The 19792-nt window shown below is 37.1% G+C and overlaps 1 protein-coding gene and 2 non-coding genes across 3 annotated transcripts; 1 reads left to right on the top strand and 2 right to left on the bottom strand.

Annotated features, from left to right (window-relative positions):
- Nucleotides 1-2000: 2000 nt before the first annotated feature.
- LOC147493407 (small nucleolar RNA R24) lies at nucleotides 2001-2095 on the bottom strand. The gene has a single exon (XR_015200607.1). It is a non-coding gene; the product is annotated as a small nucleolar RNA R24 (small nucleolar RNA).
- Nucleotides 2096-2340: 245 nt separating this feature from the next.
- Nucleotides 2341-2430, bottom strand: LOC147493408 (small nucleolar RNA R24). The gene has a single exon (XR_015200606.1). It is a non-coding gene; the product is annotated as a small nucleolar RNA R24 (small nucleolar RNA).
- Nucleotides 2431-7267: 4837 nt separating this feature from the next.
- On the top strand, nucleotides 7268-11147 carry LOC147493409 (mitogen-activated protein kinase kinase kinase 20-like). Its single transcript, XM_086564259.1, has one exon. It carries the CDS (start codon nucleotides 9753-9755, stop codon nucleotides 10875-10877), a length of 1125 nt encoding a protein of 374 aa, XP_086420385.1. The 5' UTR covers nucleotides 7268-9752; the 3' UTR covers nucleotides 10878-11147.
- The last annotated feature ends 8645 nt before the right edge of the window (nucleotides 11148-19792 follow it).

Below are 19792 nucleotides of genomic sequence, written 5' to 3' on the forward strand. Positions count from 1 at the left end.
CAGGAAACTTGTGAGGGTTCTCCCATAGGTCATAGTTAGGGAAGGTCACCTCAGGCAAACCAGTTCAAGTCTGGTGCATAACGCATAACAACGTCTTCCACAAAGGTTGCCCAACCCATGGAAGGGTTCCCAAAGGACTTGGACATGAGCACCTTGTCTGGCTTTATGGACTTCAGCTGGTGACCCATGTACCTCTTTTTACATTCTTTTTACATGCTCCAATGATGAGTTTTGAAAAGTTTCCACCATGAGTAGTCACAAACACATCTGATTTCAAGCACACCAGGAAGTCGTGAGCTGCCAAGCTGATCACTGGTCACATGCTTCCTGAAACCAGCCAATTCCTCTTTGCTTGTAAGTTCCTCCTTTGTAACCTGGTTAAAAAAAAAGAAGGGAATAATAGCAATTAATTGGTATCTATTTCGTGTAAAGGATGTCAATGAGTATTAGGGTGTTACTAATACCAGCGACTGAATACTAGGGTTTCATTTCTCATTTTCTCATTATCAAAGCTACTTCAATAATTTTTCTTAGAAAACAACAAATACCTTGTACCAGACAAGGTATTCTAACCACATTACAAAGCTGCATACCATGCCTTCATAGGCTTCAAAGAAAAACTAAAGAATAACAAGGTCCCTCACAAATCGAACTCAAAGTACTTACTATAATTTCTCTCATTTTCTTCCAGGGATCCTGACATTTTGCCTGTTCCTCTTCTTCACACCAGACTTGCTGACCTTGAGGCTCCTATAAACAGCACTCAGCCTAGAAAGTGCAGCATTCATCAAATCAGGCCTGTAATTGTTTTCTCCAACCTACATTAAATGTTGAAATACACATTAGATTGTAAAATTTGGTGGAAAGCAAGCAAGTACACTACTTACTAAAGAACTCTGCTGAAAAACAAGTTTTGCCATTCAATCTACTGTCACACAAATAATACAAGGGATATGAAAAAACAACAAATTTTAATGATAGACTGCAGTGATTCCAAAATGATGCTTATTAGATACAAATCAAACATAACATTAAAGGATGTACTAGAAGTGCTGTTATATCAGAATAACTCTGTTTCACTAACCTACTACTACACATTTCTGAATAAACAACCAAACTAGCCACATCCCTAAGGCGTGCATGATATTATATTTGCATCGACTAATTTACCAAAAATCCAAAATCAGACATTAGTCACAAATGCAGTAAAGTATGATACTATCATGTCCCTCATTACAGACCTCATCAACCTTAATTTTACTGATTCCACTAAAAAGATCATAGCAGACTACATATGGTGCAGTTTCTTGTCCGCTTTCTTTCATCAGTTTCTTAAACTTTGTATCATGTAGTTTTTCCACTAAAAAGATCATAGCAGACTACATATGGTGCAGTTCCTTGTCATCAGTTTTTAAACTTTTTCATCAGTTTTTCCATAAAAAAAAGATTAAACTTTGTATCATGTAGTTTTAATTGGTTTTCTTTTGCTTTCTTTATAGAATTGTGTGTGAAATAATCATGCGGAACATTAGAACAGTAAATAATGCAATCAACACGGCTTACTTTCAAGTATAGAAGTACTGAAGTCCAGGGTAAAAGGATTTTTTTAAAATAAAGATAAACCACAGTCAATACTAACACAACATTGCAAACCATTGTATGAGACCAACTAGTAAAACAGAGTATCCTCAGTATCTGTATCATATAGGGATTCAACCAAACCATGAAGGTTTTTCCAAGCACAATGTCACTACTAAAACCAACACATGACTTGATCTTTGAAAATACCACCACACTAATAGAGTAAAAAATCCTTGCATTTGAAGATCCAACCAGATTTTAAAGGTTGGGGGGACAATTACAGGGAGGACTAAACAATTAGATCTACTAGCCAGAAATCATTGTCCCAAAAACATTTAACACATGATCGAATAAGAAGATAAACAAATATTTTAAAAAGGTTTTTTGTGAAAAACAGAAAACAAAATATAACAGAAGTAACAGCTCAGAAGCCAAGCGAAACAAAAATATCTCATTGAAGGGCCTTTCCGATGAGCCTCTTCTTACATGCACGTTAGCTGCTTATCACAGCATCAAATAATCTTTTGCACAAAATGAAAGACGAACTTACACATACAAAGCTCATGGGAGGGGTAAATGTTTCTTAAACGTTAACTTCCCACCATGACAGATGAAAACCTACAGCCACTATCTAACTTTCATGTGCAGAATAATATGAGAAATAGGACTAAAGAACTACAATTTCTATACTGGGAAGTCTGTAGGAAAAAACGACGTTTATAGGTGAAACACCACATGCTTTAAAATACAAGGAAAAAGGGAGCTCAGAAGCCAAGCGTAACAATTATATGTCATCGAAGAGCCTTTCCAATGAGCTCATCTTATGTGTTAGCAACTCATCACAGCTTCAAACTTTATAGAAGACAATTAAGTAAAACTTTGACAAATGACAAAACACCAGGATCCCAGACTCAAAGATCAATATGAAATTATGTCAGAAGATTAAGCTTGATATACCACTTCACATGATTAGCCAGTGGAGTAAATCCCTCTAACACAAAGAATAGTATCCATACCACCACCATCAAAAACCACTGGGATCTGTCAGTTAAAAATCAAATGAATCTGTTCTCTTGTCTCAGTTTCATTCCAAATGTACATTGAAAAAAGGAAAAGAAATTGAATCCCAATGATATGGTATCAAGTCGCTATTCGGTAGTTGTCAATTAGCATTTCCCAACAAGTAATGACGACTAGTTTGCAAAATCATCATAGTTTAGCACTCATAATCACAAACAGAAACATTCATCCCATAAACCAAACTACAAATTTCAACTATATTATCTATTATCATTGCACAGCATATTAAACACAGAATTCTATATAATAGCATCAACCAAGCAAACACAGTTATTTAACAACAAGCAAATAGGTACATTAACAAAACATTCCAGATTCCATAACTCGTCAATAAAATGTAACCACATAATAACATTCAACATTCCACTTAAAATATTACGTCAGTTGTTCTACACAATCATTTATCATGAACAACCAAATAACATATCATCAACAATATCACAAGTACAAAAATCAATAACCAAATAACGAAATAACAAAACAAATATACCTGATTAGCAACAGCCTTATCCATATGATAAAACTCCTTATTCATAAGACTTTCGCTTCAACTTCCCAGGCTGATTCTGTTTCTTAGTCTTACTCATCACTAACTCCACAGTCAGATCTTTCCCTCCTCCTTGAATCGCACTGTCTTCTTATTAGCCAACCCTTCAAAACAAAAAACAGTCAAACACCCAAATCACAAAACAAAAAAATAAACAAAACCCAACTTTTCAAAACCCAGTTTAGAAAAACAAAACAAAATGTCTTCAAATATACTTCAATAAATAAAACGTATACTTTTGAGTCGATAAATAAAATACTTCTCCTATTCTAAGGTCATCCAGGTCGTACGTACCTAAGATGCTATTTGATGAATTTTCACACATTTGACGAGCTCGCCATACTTCAATTCTTCAAGGTGAGTTCACTGTTTGATTGCCTATTCTCGAACCTATATGATACAAAATGAGTCCAAACAAAATATAGGCGTTTCATACCAAACAAGTTGTGCGACTCATTACGGTTAATGCAATTGTATGACCTGACACATAGGATACAAAAATGGATCTGTGTTCACCTGTAAACTTAGCAAGGTATGCACGGATAATTCAATATATATCAGACATCCATCCAATGAATGCTTTCAATTAGATCAAGATGCAGCTTGCAATCAACCCTGAAAGAATGAGGGCAATATGCTATATGACTGTCATTTAATTGTAAATTGTTTGAAGCAGTTCAAAATTCAGTTAAAACTTAAAAGTTAGTATTTTCATCTATTTACACTTTCACACTACTACTATGGTGTTCTGGAGAAAATCACAAGTTGCCACAGGGTATTTTCAATGAAGGTCCTAACATGTAAGGATTCAAACTGCCAGTTCGATTCTTCATCCTTGATGCCAATTGATCAACCATTTGCTCAATTTCAGGTAGAAAATTTAGGGCATGATAGTTCAATCTCCACCTCAGCCTGTTGATTTCCGGTGGAACATTATCATACCTGAACATTCCAAACAGATCAGTCTTGATAATTTAAAGCGGTTTGCACATCTGAAAACAATGAGAGGACATGATGGTTAAAATAATCAAAAATTCATTTACCCCAGCCGATCAACTAAAGGTTTGGCCATTATCTTCTTTTCCTTAACCCTTGCAGCACATTGTCAATGTAAAATTGTGCGGGAGCATATTTTGGGATGTTTTTCACTGTGTGCCACATAAACCATACTCTCAGAGGAGTTAACAGACTTAAACATGTATTATAATGCAAATATAAACCAAAGCTTTCAGAAAAAAACGTACCATACAACCTAGCAAACAGTTAAGGAACCAACATATGGATGTTAAAAACAAGAACTTCTGTTTAGCCGCTACAGATGTACAATTAGGGGTATTGGGTGCACATGGATTTAAATGCATTTGGAATTACACACAAAAATCAAATAAAGCTTAATCCTTCGTCCCACACTCCCACTCAAGGAATGGACTTAATTAAGTTCCCTAATTATTACGTAACTATATCACTAAGCTTTCCATGTGCTAAGTGCTTACAACGATTTATGCTTTTCTCAAGATTTTTTGTGGAAGTGGCCAGAGATTATAAGTAGCATAGATCAAAATGATGCAGAACATATTGAAAGTGAGATATCTTCAACATATCAAGTATACCATTGAAATATTCACCGCAGAAATTCAGTGTCAAAATATTCCCGCCATCTGATTCACCATAAAGAAGAAAATGCAGTCCGCTGACACGGCGGTAACTGACAACATATGCAGAAATTTCATGGGCAGAAATTGTTCTACATGTTTTTTCAATATACTGAATAAATAACAAAATTGATTGATCAAGAAGGGGAAGGAAGTGGGACAAAAAGGCCTATTGAATGTACAGCACAAAGACGTAACCGATTTATATAGAGACAGAGTAGAAGATGGCATACTTTACACTTGTGAATAACTGTGCTTTGTCTGGAAACCACTCAGGGATGTCAGGAAAATTCTGACATCATACTTCAAGTAGTCGATAAAACGATCGACATAAAAAATATCCTCAAATTTCCTGCAATTTATAAGGAAATTACAATGGGAGGAAGCAGCACACATAAAACTTAATGAAAATTTTACAGTTTGCATACATAAAAAAAAGTAAACTACTTTTTAGCAAATGACAACCAAATACTAGAAGTGGCTACGCTGATATAGTGATGTCTGACACGACATTTTGTCATCTGTCATTTGGTAATTTTGTGGGAATTGCAACAGAGTATTCTTCCACTGATGATGAATGGAATAGCATTCACCTGCATTAAACCTACCACCAGGCCACTATAAATAATTATATTGGAACGAAGGGAAAGGTAATTGGAATATGAGACCATATTGTCAAATAAAGAATAACACCTCCATACATGTTGTCACCTGAACCATTCCTTTTGCCTATAATTTCAATTTTGTATCAAGCCTTTCAACCCTTACAACCCTCTCCTCCCCCCCCCCCCCCCACACTCTCTCTCTCTCTCTCTCTCATTAACATTTCATTCTGTATGTGCATACGGATTAAAAACATTGGTTCAGCTTCCACCTATGAGCTCTGCTAGAAAGATGCAGAACCTATCAAAAGGTTAAACGCTGTACAATCTGATGTTGGAGGTACAAATTATATGCTCTATATGTATACATTGAAAATAAAGAAAACAAGACATGCATCTTCCTTGCTTTCCCTCTCTACTCTGATAGTGAAGGGTATGAATCGTTCTTGAATTATACAGCGGTGACTTGGTTGCATAACGTAATATGGATTCAGTCAGTAAGCCTCCCTCCAACTCAATCATATGAACAATACAAAAAGTTTAAACAAAAACAAAATCCTTCACATGAAAGAATGCATTATGCAATACCTGATACACTGACTCTCATCAGCAGCAATTACAACAGGAGAGAAAGGTTGCAACAATGCTGCTTCGTACCAGTCTCAAATTTGGTGTCCCAACTAGCAATTTGATTGTTAAACTTGCTTACAGCTGAAACACAGTAAATTAATCAATCTCACCAAACACAGCCATCAGAAAATAATCAACAGAACGAAATAAAACATTTTTTTTAAACCAGTGAGAGATATATTTCATTTATTTACAAAATGTGACAAAGTTACATTATAGATGATTAGACATCTACTTAGTAAGGCACCAGGTTATGAGGTTCTAATATCTGCTCTACAGGAACTACAACACCAATATGTTACAAAACAATAAAATCCCACTTCACAACAAAGTCTGGGAACGTCAACTCTTTCAACGTTTCCGCACCCCTTGAGACAGAAGCCACAACGAAATAATACTAGAACTTGATCTATACAACCAAAATAACCAAAATAACAAAAAAGTGTACTCACAAGAGCATTGGCATTTAGCTATGCGATCAAGTGCAAGTTTTCCTTCTGTTCTCTTTTTGGATAATATTTCATCATTATCATCTGCAGCAGTTAGAAGCGGCCTTGAAAAATAACCACAGCTCCAATTGTATATTGATGATTGTGGAAGCAAACTGGGTCCGAAACACCAGAACTAGAAGCACCTAAAAGTGGATCAGCCAATCCTGAGTCTGGAGAGTTTAGCAAGTGTGGTCTGAACTCTAAACAACAAACTCTATGCATTCCTGTCAGGAAATTCTGTCGAGGGGTACTAACTGTCAGAAAATACAGGTAAAACAAAAATGAAGAAAACAAAATACTAAGCAAGGCTTATATCAGAGAACTACTTTATTACTTTCCACCATGTAGTGCACATGGATAGCACTGGTCTACCAATGAATATGCACAAAAGTACAATGGTTTACCATTACATCCAGCATCATATGGTTCACCGTAACACAGCAATGGTCATGGGCGCTGGATGCCACGTGTAACCGCTATATATAGAAAGCAACTACTGTTAAGAAAAGAATATAGGTCCATATGATGCAAAACTTTGTAATATTCTAGAGCGGGATGCATCTGGAATAATGTATGAGAGAATTCATTGATGATTAATAAAGGTTGGGGTCTACCTTAACCCCTAGTTGCTTCAAAAAAAAAAACTACTGTTAAGAAAATAATTTGTACAACTAGATTTTCTACCTTAGAATTCGATGAACCGAAGGAATTTGTGATTCTAGATAGAGCATCTAACATGGCAGGAGATCCAGCTCCTTGTGCAGAATATGACCCCACCTCCTCATGATCAAACAATGCCACCATCCTTACCCCAGTCTAATCCTTGAGACTACCTTCGGCAGATGTTGAATCTATCAAAGCCTTAAAGACAAGTCAAAAATCGAAGCATTTGATATAAATTATGTTTATATCTCGGCAAAAAGCTAAATCCTATCCATGCTATATTCAGACCACAGTAAATTTTCTACCTAGAAAACAAGATATAATAAATGGCTTCAGAAATTACTGTAGATCCTGAAACCCTTCTTGGTTGACTGTAACGTGATACAATTGCATTCATTTACACGTAACTTCCCCAAAAATCATGTTTGGTAGGACTAATAAATCTATACATTCAGTCCAAAATCCACCATGGACGCTTGCACAATCATGTTACGCAAACACAGCTCAAAAACAAGAGGCCCTGTTTTTCTTCTTCTCAAAATAGACATAGCAATTAGATCTGTGATAGTGAAAGAGACGTCTAAGAGGTTTGATTTTTGATAAAACTAGTATACCTAGAAAGAGACTTTGATTCTTCACTTGATCAGAACTTTCAGATGAGATCAGTAAAAATTTGAAATTCTATGAGAGAAGAAAGATTAACCTCTTTGTGTCCATGAAACTTGTCAAAGGCATGCATATATGCTTGAGAGACAAAGCATGCAGGAGAGGCATAAAGATGAGATGAAAGAACATAAGCAGAATGAAACATCATCTGAAGACGTATGCTAGAAGCATGTAGACATGTGCCTGTGACAGTCCAACATGTGCTAAAAGCATGTAGTTGTTTGCAAAATGCATGCCAACATGAGTCTGCATTGATTCTACAAGTAAATGGCCAAGAGCATAAGCCCGAGTAAACGCTAGAGTTCTATATGACACTATCTTAGCAACTTTCAATTCTACCACTGAAAACTCAGACTGAATCAAGATCCAACTCTTTCATCAATAAAATTTACCATGAAAATATAAATACAAAATACACACAAAAAAAGAGGCCAGTTGAAAAAAGTACCCCTACCCATAGTGAAAGATAGGAAACGAAAACCCTCAAAGCCTCATGTACCCCTCAACAATAGTTGTCTTCCCAAATTGCATCTCTTTTTGTTTGTTCATCTTTATGTGTAAAACTTCCCCTTGAAGAGAAAGAAGCTTGTAAAAAGAATTTGGACAAACCTAGACACTTGAGGAAAGAAGGAAGAGTCTCAAACCACAAGTGGAACATCTCTAAATACATGCAAAGTGTAAGCTGAAGTTTGGAAAACTTTTTATGAAAGATTGACAATATTAAATAGTGTGAACGTGAACGTGAACCCCTCGCAGCCCACAATTCATGGTCTCCTAAGAATAAACTAAACCATGTCCTGTAAAGCAATGCAAGGACTGGATGTTATTATTTGGTAAATAAGCATTTACCATACACATACAGAGAATGCAAAGAGTCCAATGTACACTTTCCAAAATATATTCTGTAAATAAGCTGCCAATATATTTGTCGATGCAACAGACTTAAATTTTAAAAGGAAAAAGATACAAAAAAAGTATGAATTGAAGGTGGAATTTTTTTTTTTTCCATTAAACTACATCATAGATACAGAAGTAAAAACCACAAAATTCTTTGACATTGCAAACAAAAACAAAACACATCAATCTCTCATCTTCAGTAACTGAGTCCATCTTGAGCAGAAGAATAGTAATCGAAGAATCCATTCCCGCCGCATGCCTCAAGTGGTTGCTGCTCTTCAAAATCAGAGTTTATAAAGTCAAAGCCAAAGTTAGTGCAAAAAGAATAATCATCATCATCACCGACATTATCAACCTGATGAACCGTAGTATTAACACTATCAGAGTTTATAAAGTCATCATCACTGCTAGTTGTAGTAATGTAACGAGGAGTCGAGGACCTCCTCCAACGAATTAGCCAAATCAATCAGGCTCTCTTTCGATAACAACATATCATCATCCACCTTTTTATTCTTATTACCTATTATATTGACTACTTATAAAAGTCGTCAGTTCACCGAGCAAACTTTCGACCCATGTTCAATTCTGATTAAAATATTCTAATTCTATGCAACAGAAAAGAGTGAAGGCTACCACTTGTTTCTAATATAGAGTCAGTTCCGTTTTTTTACTTCCACTTTAGCCCTCATAAACAACCGACCTATTTCTAAAAGAATTATCTATATATGTAATTAGAATTTTATTTATTTATTTTATTTCAAAGTATATCAACTGTATCCAACTCATAAACGCGTGTAAGGCAATACAGAATTAGTAACTAGTAATAAGATACAGCAATACAGAATTGGTAACTAGTAATAAGATACGGCAACACAGAATAAGTAACTAGTAATAAGATACAAACAGAATACGAAGTTTTTGCACGAGTGAAAGGGCAGAGAGAATGGTTGTTGGTAGTACAGAGATGAAGTTTACAGAAGGAGAATGGAAGAGGGGAGAATTGATTGGTAGTGGTAGCTTCGCAAGGGTCTACAAAGCCACTACCAACCCAAAACAAAACTATATGCCACCACTCATCGCTGCGAAGTCTGCAGCAATATCTAAATCGTTCACAACTTCTTCCATTTTTCTCGCAAAGGAAAGTGTTACACTTGCTAAACTTCAAGGTAATTGTCCTCACATTATCGGCTTTTATGGCCCAGAAGTTACTATAGACGAAAAGGGAAAAGCCTACTTCAACATGCTGCTTGAGTACGCGTCGTTAGGAACGTTGGGAGATCGAATTCGACAGAAGCCTGGTGGTATACCCGAACCAGAAGTGCAGCGTTATGCTCGAATGATTCTTCAAGGTCTAAAGTACGTCCATGAACATGAGTATGTCCACTGTGATATAAAGCCAGATAATATCCTCCTTGTGCCGTCTTCAGCGAATTCGTCTTCGTTTGATGCAATACCCAAAATTGCAGATTTCGGGCTTGCTAAGAAGGTTGGGAAAAGGTTGAAGCGGAATCAGACTGGAGTTAGTTTGTGGGGTACTGCATTGTACGTGGCACCGGAATCCGTTCGTTACAATGAGTTTGAGCCTCACTCTGACGTTTGGGCTTTTGGGATTTCAGTCCTTGAGATGTTGACTGGAAAACAAGCTTGGACTTGTGACGATGAGCTCTCGGGTCTTTTGCATCGAGTTGGTTATAGCGATGAACTTCCAGAAATACCATCGATGCTATCATCCACCGCACAAGATTTTGTTAGGAGATGTTTGGTGAAAAATTCATTACTTAGATGGAGCGTTGATATGTTACTTGATCATCCTTTTGTCGCGATCAACAATGACAAAACGGAAGCAGGAGCACTGGATGATGCAGCATTAGGGATTCCTAAGCCACAGTTACTTGATTGGAGGGAAATAATGGTGAATGTGAATAGTAAGCTAGATGCTAATAGCCGGCTCACAAGTCCTGTGAAAACAATGGTAAAAGACCGCAAACACTTGGAATGTGGAAGGAGAAAGAGGAAGCCTGGTTATGTTATATGTGAATCTATTCGAAGAATGTTGCATGTCTTTTGAGTATCTAGCTCCATCCTTCTATAATTCCGGGTTTGGATCAAGGCCGCCTGCTTTGTTGAAGGTCGAGTGTACTTAACGAAAGTTAAAGGAGGATGAATATTTATCTTGGTTAGGCTCATTTGTATAGTTTTATTTGTTTTAGCTGACATAATTTGTACCCTAATTACCGAATTTTGTACTTTGCATATGATCTTATAGTGTAGTAGTGTAGTATTCGATTTTATTATAATTCTTTTCTCTTTTCTTATAGATATAACTGTTTTGGTTGTATCTCTCAAATGTTTTTCAGTTAATATTGGAGAAGCCTACGGCAGCAAGGATGTAGAGAAATGCCAGATTGGTTGCTGCCATGTTTATGAACCATGAGAATTAGTCCACTGAATGGTTGAAAGGGATTTAGATCTCTAAGTAGGCAAAGTAGATTGACCACGTACAGGGGCAATTCTCCTGAACTAATCGTTCCCAGCCTGTAGTCGTTATAACCTACTAGTTTCATTATTGTCTTTGTTGCATAACCCCTAAGTTGTAACTGAATCCACACCTCCATAGGCTGCAGTAATATTACAGGCCGGAAAGCACAGGTTGACACTTGCTACCTATCCATAATCTGCTCAAGTCCCCTGTATGGCATTACTAGAATTTATAAATTGTCAAAAGGGGAACCTGGATCTGCCTCCTGTTTATAGGTCAATGCTGATTTCTCTTTGCCCAAACTTCGCATCCTATTTTCTGTCACTCATTCTAGCTCTTTCCATAGTAGCCATGTCTGGTTAGTTTCTCTCCATAATTAAACATACATAAAATAAAATATTGTTGGATTGGAACACAAGGGAATGCATGCATTACTGCAAAACTAATCGTAGGTGTAGACCCAGTAGTATTAATTTGTAATGGTCCTCATCCCTCGATCCGAGCTGTGCTTTACGTCGCAGAAGTCAGGGCTCTGTTTCATTATCTCTACGGTGACTATGATATGCCAAGAGTGTTTGACAGTAGCAAGTTTATGCTGGGATCTCTATGAGTATTTCTAAATACTAGTGTGTGTGTGCAAAGTGGAGGAGATGAACAAAGTGTGTTCTCTCCACTTTAGTGCATTGTAGATAGTCCCACATTGGTTATCCACCACTAGCAAGTAAAGTAGAAGAGACATTCCTCTACCCTAAGGGCATGCTGACTTACCTAAAGCCGAGAACCTGAATATCATCTAACAAAGTTGTTTATTATTCTTTTCTGCTAATACATTTTGATTGGGCACCACAAGTTTCTCAAACTCATTAGGGAGATATGATGGACCTTCTTGTTTAAGCCATAAGCAATGTTAAGCATCAGAGTGCTTCCATTGAACTTCCTCCTCACACGAGAACTGATACTCTTAAGGCAACTGCCAGGATTTGATCTTTGGAGAATTCTTATGGTCACTTTGTGTCCTCATTCAACTCTTAAGGCCGCCTGCTTTGTTGAAGGGAGTGTACTTTTTTTTTGGTAACTGCAATTTTATTTATGTGATATTATGAAATGTACAAACAGCAGTTAAGTCATTGAAAAGTAAACTATTAACACAATGTGGAGACCTAATACACCATAGAGAAGTGGTACCACTATTCAAATCCCTTAAGCTAGAAGGCAGATTTTTGCTCTCGACTATCGGATGTGTCCACCATGTAGGATCACTGGCCTGGTCAGACCCAAGCCTGGCAAATCGATCAACAACAAAATTACCTTCCATGTACGTCCAATGAAGTTTATACTGAGATTTCAACATGAACATGTCCCTGATATCCGCTATAAAGGACATAATTTCCCAAGGCAAAAGTTGTGAGTTGTTCTTAATGCAATTATAGAGGTACTGCGAATCAGTTTCAAAGATGACATAATCCAACTGTAATTTGATAGCCATTTGCAAGTTCGTTCGCAATGCCAATATTTAGGCATAGAGAGAAGAAGCCCTTCGAATAGGAGTGCTAAATCCCAATATAAATTTTCCAAAAACATCACGTAAAACACCACCAGCAGCTGTTGGACCAGGATTTCCATACGAAGAGCCGTCCACATTAAATTTTAAATAATTTGAAAGCAGTGGCAACCGACATATAGTAATGGACGACCGCATACCAGGAACTATAAGTTTAGCCGTCGAAAGTGCAGTCAGCAATTCATCTGACAATTTTAATACTTGCTGAATTAGCGCCAAAGGACATGGCGGTGAGGAAGTTTGCTGGAAGCGGAACTTATTTCTTTCTAACCAAAGTAACCATATAGTAACAGGGAAGAGAGTTTGGAGTCGATCAACATAATTTGTTTGACCCAAAGAACCAAAAATATCAATAAACCAATTCATAAGATTATCTGACCTTACAGTATGAATCACTTGTAATAAATTGAGTCCAAACCACACAGCCTTAGCAAAAGGACATTCAACAAATAAATGAACTTGATTTTCATCTTGTGTGGCACAAAGATAACAAGTGGGATCCACCATGAAAGATTTAGCAGCCAAGAACTCGGCAGTGGGAATGACACCATGAAGACCTTGCCATAGAAAGAACCGGATCTTATAAGGAATGTGCAATGCCCATATCTTTTTATAAATGGCTAAAGACACTCCAATTGTAGCCTGAAGAGACTGCATAACTATAGAATAAGCACTCCGAACAGTGTAAAGGCCATGCTTGTTTGGTGCCCAAAATATACTATCTTCATGTGGTTGCAATTGAAGTGGTAGGGATAATATTCGGTCAGCATAATTCGGGGGCCAGTATTTAGAAACCATCTCCTGATTCCAGCAACTATGTAATGGATCAATGAAGTCAGAAACTCTATCTAGTTGACATCTATCTGGTTGTGGGAGTAGTGGTAATTGAATTGGCGTATCGGGAACCCAAGCATCACTCCAAGCACGAAGAGAAATCCCATCTCCTATATGCCATCGAATACCACAAGCAAGGAGATGGCGTAGTGCATAAATGGACTTTGAAACTCGAGAAGCCATATATACGAGGGCATCTAACTCTCATAAATTTGCCATTTGGGAAATATTTATGCTGTATGTAAGTAGCCCACATAGAGGTTGGCTTTAACAAAGACCATGCTTGTTTTCCCAACAAAGCAACATTTTGAACTTCCAAATCTTTAACTCCCAGACCTCCTTGAGAAAACGGTTTACACACAAGGTCCCAAGAAAAATAGTGTAGCTTGCGTTCACCCCGATCATGCCCCCATAAAAAAGATCTTCTAATACGGTCTAATTCTTCTATCACTTTCACTGGTAGTCGGATGCATGACATAACATGTGTAGGAAGTGCAGACAACACAGAATTAATAAGAGTAAGCCGACCTCCCTTGGATAACAAGGCTGATTTCCATCCAGCTAGCCGATTTTGGAATCTTTGAAACAATGGAGATGAAAGACCCATAGAAGCTCGCCCAAGAACAGATGGTACCCAAATAATTGGGAAAATGAGTAGTACAAGGCACCTTATAGATTTTATGAAGCAAAGTTGTGAGTATCTTGGGCATGGACTTATGATGTATTAATTGAGATTTTGCCCGATTGATTGTCTGACCAGAAACCTTGTAGTAAGATTGGATAGCTAGATCAATTGTAGTTGCTTCATATAAATCGGCTTTTGCAAACTCCAGCAGATCATCCGCATACATCAAATGGGTTAGTGGAGTACTATTAGCAGAGAATTTAAGTCCTCGAATCTTGTTTGTAGTCATGAGTTGAGTAAGCTTAAGAGATAAGACCTCAGCACAGATAATGAATAAATATGGTGACAATGGGTCACCCTGTCGAATCCCACGAGTAGGTTTGAAAAATCCTGAAGGTGAGCCATTAATCACTACGGCATAAGAAGGAGAAGTAATGCAGAACATGATCCTCTGCACCCACTACGAATGAAACCTAAACGTTTTCAAGACCTCTCCTATGAAAGACCATTCCAACCGGTCATACGCCTTTTGCATATCAAACTTCAAGGCATAATAAAGCTGTTTTTTATTTCTCTTTGCTCTAATATGATGGAAAGCTTCATGCGCTAAAAGAACATTATCATGAATAAGTCTTCCTGGTAGAAATGCACTCTGATGTGGACTAATAATTGACTGCACAATTGGTCTCATTCTTCGAACCATAATCTTCGCAATAACTCTATATGACACATTGGTAAGACTAATTGGTCGGAAGTGCTCTGCCAAAGTAGGCCTGCCAATTTTAGGAATCAACACAATAAAAGTGTGATTTATTTCCTTCGTGAACGAGCCGTGTTCAAAGAACTGTTTTACCATGTGAACAACCTGAGGGCCAATCTCATTCCAAAATCTTTTGTAAAAAATTGCTTGAAATCCATCGGGTCCAGGTGATTTAAAAGATCCAATGCTCTTTATGGCATCCCAAATTTCCTCCTCTGTCACATCCTATATGAGATCCTCATTATCAATATCTGATATTCTGCAAGGAATTAAATCCAGAAGCTCCGTACCGCTTTTTGACTGAGAAGAGGATTAAACGCCTTGGAAATATTGCACCATGTGATTACTAATGGACTCTTGAGTATCAAGTATAGCCCCGTTAGCATCAAACAGTCTATGGATATGAGTTTTATGCCGCCTTCGAGCCACAGTCGCATGAAAGTATCTAGTGTTCAGTTCATGAAACAATAACTTATCAACTCTTGCCTTTTGAGCCCAATGGACGTGAAGTCTTTTAAGTAACAAATTATATCTGAGAAGTAACTCTTGCTCCTGATGTGTTAAAATTTCTTCCAGTTGAGGTGAGATACCACAACTATTTTGTTGCATAGTAAGCTGTTGAAGTTGTTTTCTAATAGTAGTCAATTGAGAGTGAATGTTTCCAAAATGCTGAATATTCCATTTCTGCAGTTCGCGCTGGCACCTTGCCAATTTCCGACGCAAAATATAAGAAGGAGAACCATTAACAGTTGGTTGGTTGCACAGCTAAATGTACTACCTCCTTGCACGTAGGATCGGATAACCACATTGCTTCAAAGTGAAATGGTCGTTTCAACTTTTTAAGCATTGGAACGCAATCCAACATCAATAATTTATGATCTGAATCTACAGTTGGAACATGATGTAATTGCGCATTAGGGAATAGTGTTCGCCACTGTGCATTACACATAGCCCTGTCAAGACGCTTAAATACCCTTCTGAGACCTTGCTGGTTATTACACCATGTATAAGGAGAGCCAATAAATCCCACTCCATAAGCATGCAATTTTGTATCGCCTCAGTGAAGTGTTTGATCTGAGATGCAGGAAAAGGAGGTCCTCCTCTCTTTTCATCAATACAAGCAACATCATTAAAATCCCCTATGCAAAGCCAAGGGGCATCATTGGGAGGCAAGAAAGATTCTAGCAATTGCCATTGATTCCGATGCGTACATAAGGGGCTGAGGACTGCCATATATACAAGAAATATACCAGAAATTTGCATACTGATCAGTGATGGTAACATGAACAATCCAATTATCAGAATAAATAACTTGAACATCAAGATCTACTTCCCACATACACCAGCAAGACCTCTCGATGCCACCACGAAGTAGTTAAAATTAACAAAAGACTTTAATAGATTAGAGGACTTATTTGCATCAGCCTTAGTTTCACCGCGTAAAGATAATTGGGGGCTTCTTAATTTGGATATGATCCTTCAAACATCGGATTGTGGAGTCAAGGCCAACTCCTCGACAATTCCAAGCTAAGAGCTTCATGGTTCCATTTACACTCCCCCAATTAATTCCCCTGACTACTTGAGGATAACCTGAAGTTCACCTCGACCAGTAAAAATAGTTGATATAAGAATAGCGAAAACTCAACTTGTAATCTGGTGATTGAAAATCTGCACACCAGAGACCTTCTTCCACTTTACCAAGACCAAATTCGGAATCAAACACAAGAAATTTGCACCTGAGTGGATTATGAAGAAGTGTAGTCGATGAAATATGGCAAAGGTAGGAGCTTTACCAAATTTCACCCCAAAACTATCTGCGCTTTAAAAATCGACTCGGGGAACACAACTGAAATGTGTTATGATAACCACAGATTTAGGTTGAAGGTAACTGAAAAAGCGATCACCCAGGGGTATGTCGACAATTCGAATCTACACAAAAATCACAAGCAAGGTATCACTGCTCAGAAAGACCCAAATCGATTGATCGAAATCAACATGCAAACAGTTAGATCAACTCAATAGAGTAAGGAGAATAGAAGAAGAAGAAGAGGCTTCAATAGGTTGAATTGTTATGTACTTGTAGTATACTACTACACTGTTGTTCAGATTCTGCACTTCTTCCTTCACTAGGTCCTTGTCCACCATTTTAAAGATGTACTTAACAAAAGTTAAAGGAGGATGAATGTTTATTTTGGTTAGGCTCATTTGTATAGTTTTATTTGTTTTAGCTGACATAATTTGTACCCTAATTACCGAATTTTGTACTTTGTATATGATCTTATAGTTTAGTACTCAATTTTATTATAGAGCTAGTGACTCTCAATGACAAATAGGTCGAAAAAGTAACTCTATAGGACATTTTTTTTTATAAAATCACTCACAAGGATCGGGTGGATGAAAGTTCAAGTTTACCCGCGAAATAACAACGACTCGGGTAGATGAAAGGTCAAGTATACCACTAAAGAAAAAAAAATAAACGTCCTAGCCCAACCGAAACAACCCGGGGTATATAGTATGAACAATCATTAATCTATATTTATGTTGAGGGCTTTAGGCAACGTGTATTTGTAGTTTCTATAGTAAATAACAAAAATAATAACTGAAAATCACAATGACGTACATTTATTATTCAATGTATTTGTAGTTTCAATCATATATAACCAAATTAATAACAAAAAAACACAACGACATACATTTATTATTCAATTTTTTTTATACTCGTGCATTATATGAAAAATTATCCTCATTCTAGCTTTCACATAATGTAATTATAGCTATGTTACGTAGACATGTATCCTTGCTGGACATGTATTCTTTCTGTGGCATCTTACTGCATCTTCTAAGGATTGCACTATCAAAAATCCATGTTTCTTATAGTTTCTTATAGCTAATTACCATTCCTTCTCTTTTCTCCATTTTAAATTTTGAGTGTACAATTTCTATGAAGGATTGAACCTGATGGTGGACAAGGGAAAACGGCCAATGGACCCATTTAAGGATCCTTCAAACAAAAAAAATTAAATATTCGATTCCTGCAACAGATAGGTTGAACCTTCAACCACCTCCTGGCTTCAAGGTATTCTTGTTGTTTCTATTACATTCGTTTGTTAATCCACATGGTACTTATTTCTTAATGGTCTCATGATTTATATGTTTGCTTCTCTATTTATTTTGGGTTATGTATATAGCATCCAAACCGACCAACCCTAGACAAGGGAAAACGCCCAATGGACCCTTCTCTTGATCCTTCGAACCAGCCGAAAAGCACCTTTATCCCTCTCAAAGAGAGACTCAACCTTCAACCACCTCGTGGCTTTCAGGTAATTGAATTGCGGTCTTATGTAATTTATTATACTTACTGTTGACATTGCATATCAAGTTTGCTTTATATTTTCTCCTTCTCTAACTTTCTCTTTGTTCTTTATATAGCGGCCAGACCGACCAAACCTACAAAACAGAAAGCGCCCACTAGACCATTCTCTTGATCCTCTTAACAAGAAAAAACGTGTCTCTGTCCCTCCACAAGATGGACTTACCCTCCACCAACCTCATAGTTTTCAGGTACTAATACTCCTACAATGTTTCCCTCTCGTTATCTACCCAATTATCCTCTTTTTCTATTGTCTTATCCTTTACCTATTTGCTATGTCACTTGTATACCTTATCTTCAGGTCTTTCTTTACATATGGGACTTCGCCGATACAAATATTGTCATATCTTTATCTTCGTTTCTTTGCATATATTAGTTATATAAATTTTACCTTTGGAAATTTGGTTTATGTTTATCTCTATTTCAATTTCAATTTCTATTTCGTATCCTCTATGCTCTTATCCAATTACACCAACTTATCTCAATTCGGCCAATTGACTACAATTTGCCCAATTAGGTACAACCATCCCCTTCTCCTATCAAAGATGTTCGCCTAACAAATAGAATTATTGCACAGCGTGCTCAAAGGGAAAAGGAAAAATTGAATAAACAGAATGGGCATCAAGCAATGGCCCATCGATTGTCTGGTTTTGTGGTGGATGTCCACCCTCCAATTCTAGGAACTCCACCTCAAATTGTCAGGCTTCCACCTCAGTATAGTCCAATCACACCTCATACCACATCAACTAAACGACTCAATTCTACGGAATCTCTTCGAACATCTCTCTATGCTCTTAATCCTATCAGGTTATTTACACTGCCTGAAGAAAGTACTCATGTTGATTCAGCACCTGTAAGCAATAGGTGAGTCTTGTATGTCATTTTATTGGTTTTCCTTACAATCCAATTCACACCTCACCTTTATTATCTTTCTACAACACATGTATTCTTAGCTCTGGTGTTGTGTTACCAAATAATGCAATTCCAAATTTTAGAAATGAGTCCTTCGCATCAACGTCGTCTTACCAAAATGCAAGGTATAGCACCACATAGCTCTTTACAACTTTCACTTCATATTTTCTACTTTTCAATATTTTCTTACCCATATAAGCTCCCTTGCAATGCGTGTAACCTCATTTCGTCTACATCAAGCTTCCCTGATGCAATACCACATTTACCAAGTCTGGGTTCTGAGTCAATATCAGCTAACCAAAATTCAAGGTAATTTCTCCACAAAAATGTTTGCAATAATAACAAATTGTTTACACCTCAGTCTAAATCCTTTTAATACTTCATTCTTGCGTAGACCATAGTCATTCCAGCATACTGCACAACCGTTCTCTGAACGTGCTGA

This window comes from Coptis chinensis, chromosome 6, assembly GCF_015680905.1.
Source record: "Coptis chinensis isolate HL-2020 chromosome 6, ASM1568090v1, whole genome shotgun sequence".
Lineage (NCBI taxonomy): Eukaryota > Viridiplantae > Streptophyta > Magnoliopsida > Ranunculales > Ranunculaceae > Coptis > Coptis chinensis.

What these genes read in the sequence shown, in the direction of transcription:
- LOC147493409 (XM_086564259.1), top strand. Translation starts at nt 9,753, where the DNA reads ATGGTTGTTGGTAGTACAGAGATGAAGTTTACAGAAGGAGAATGGAAG.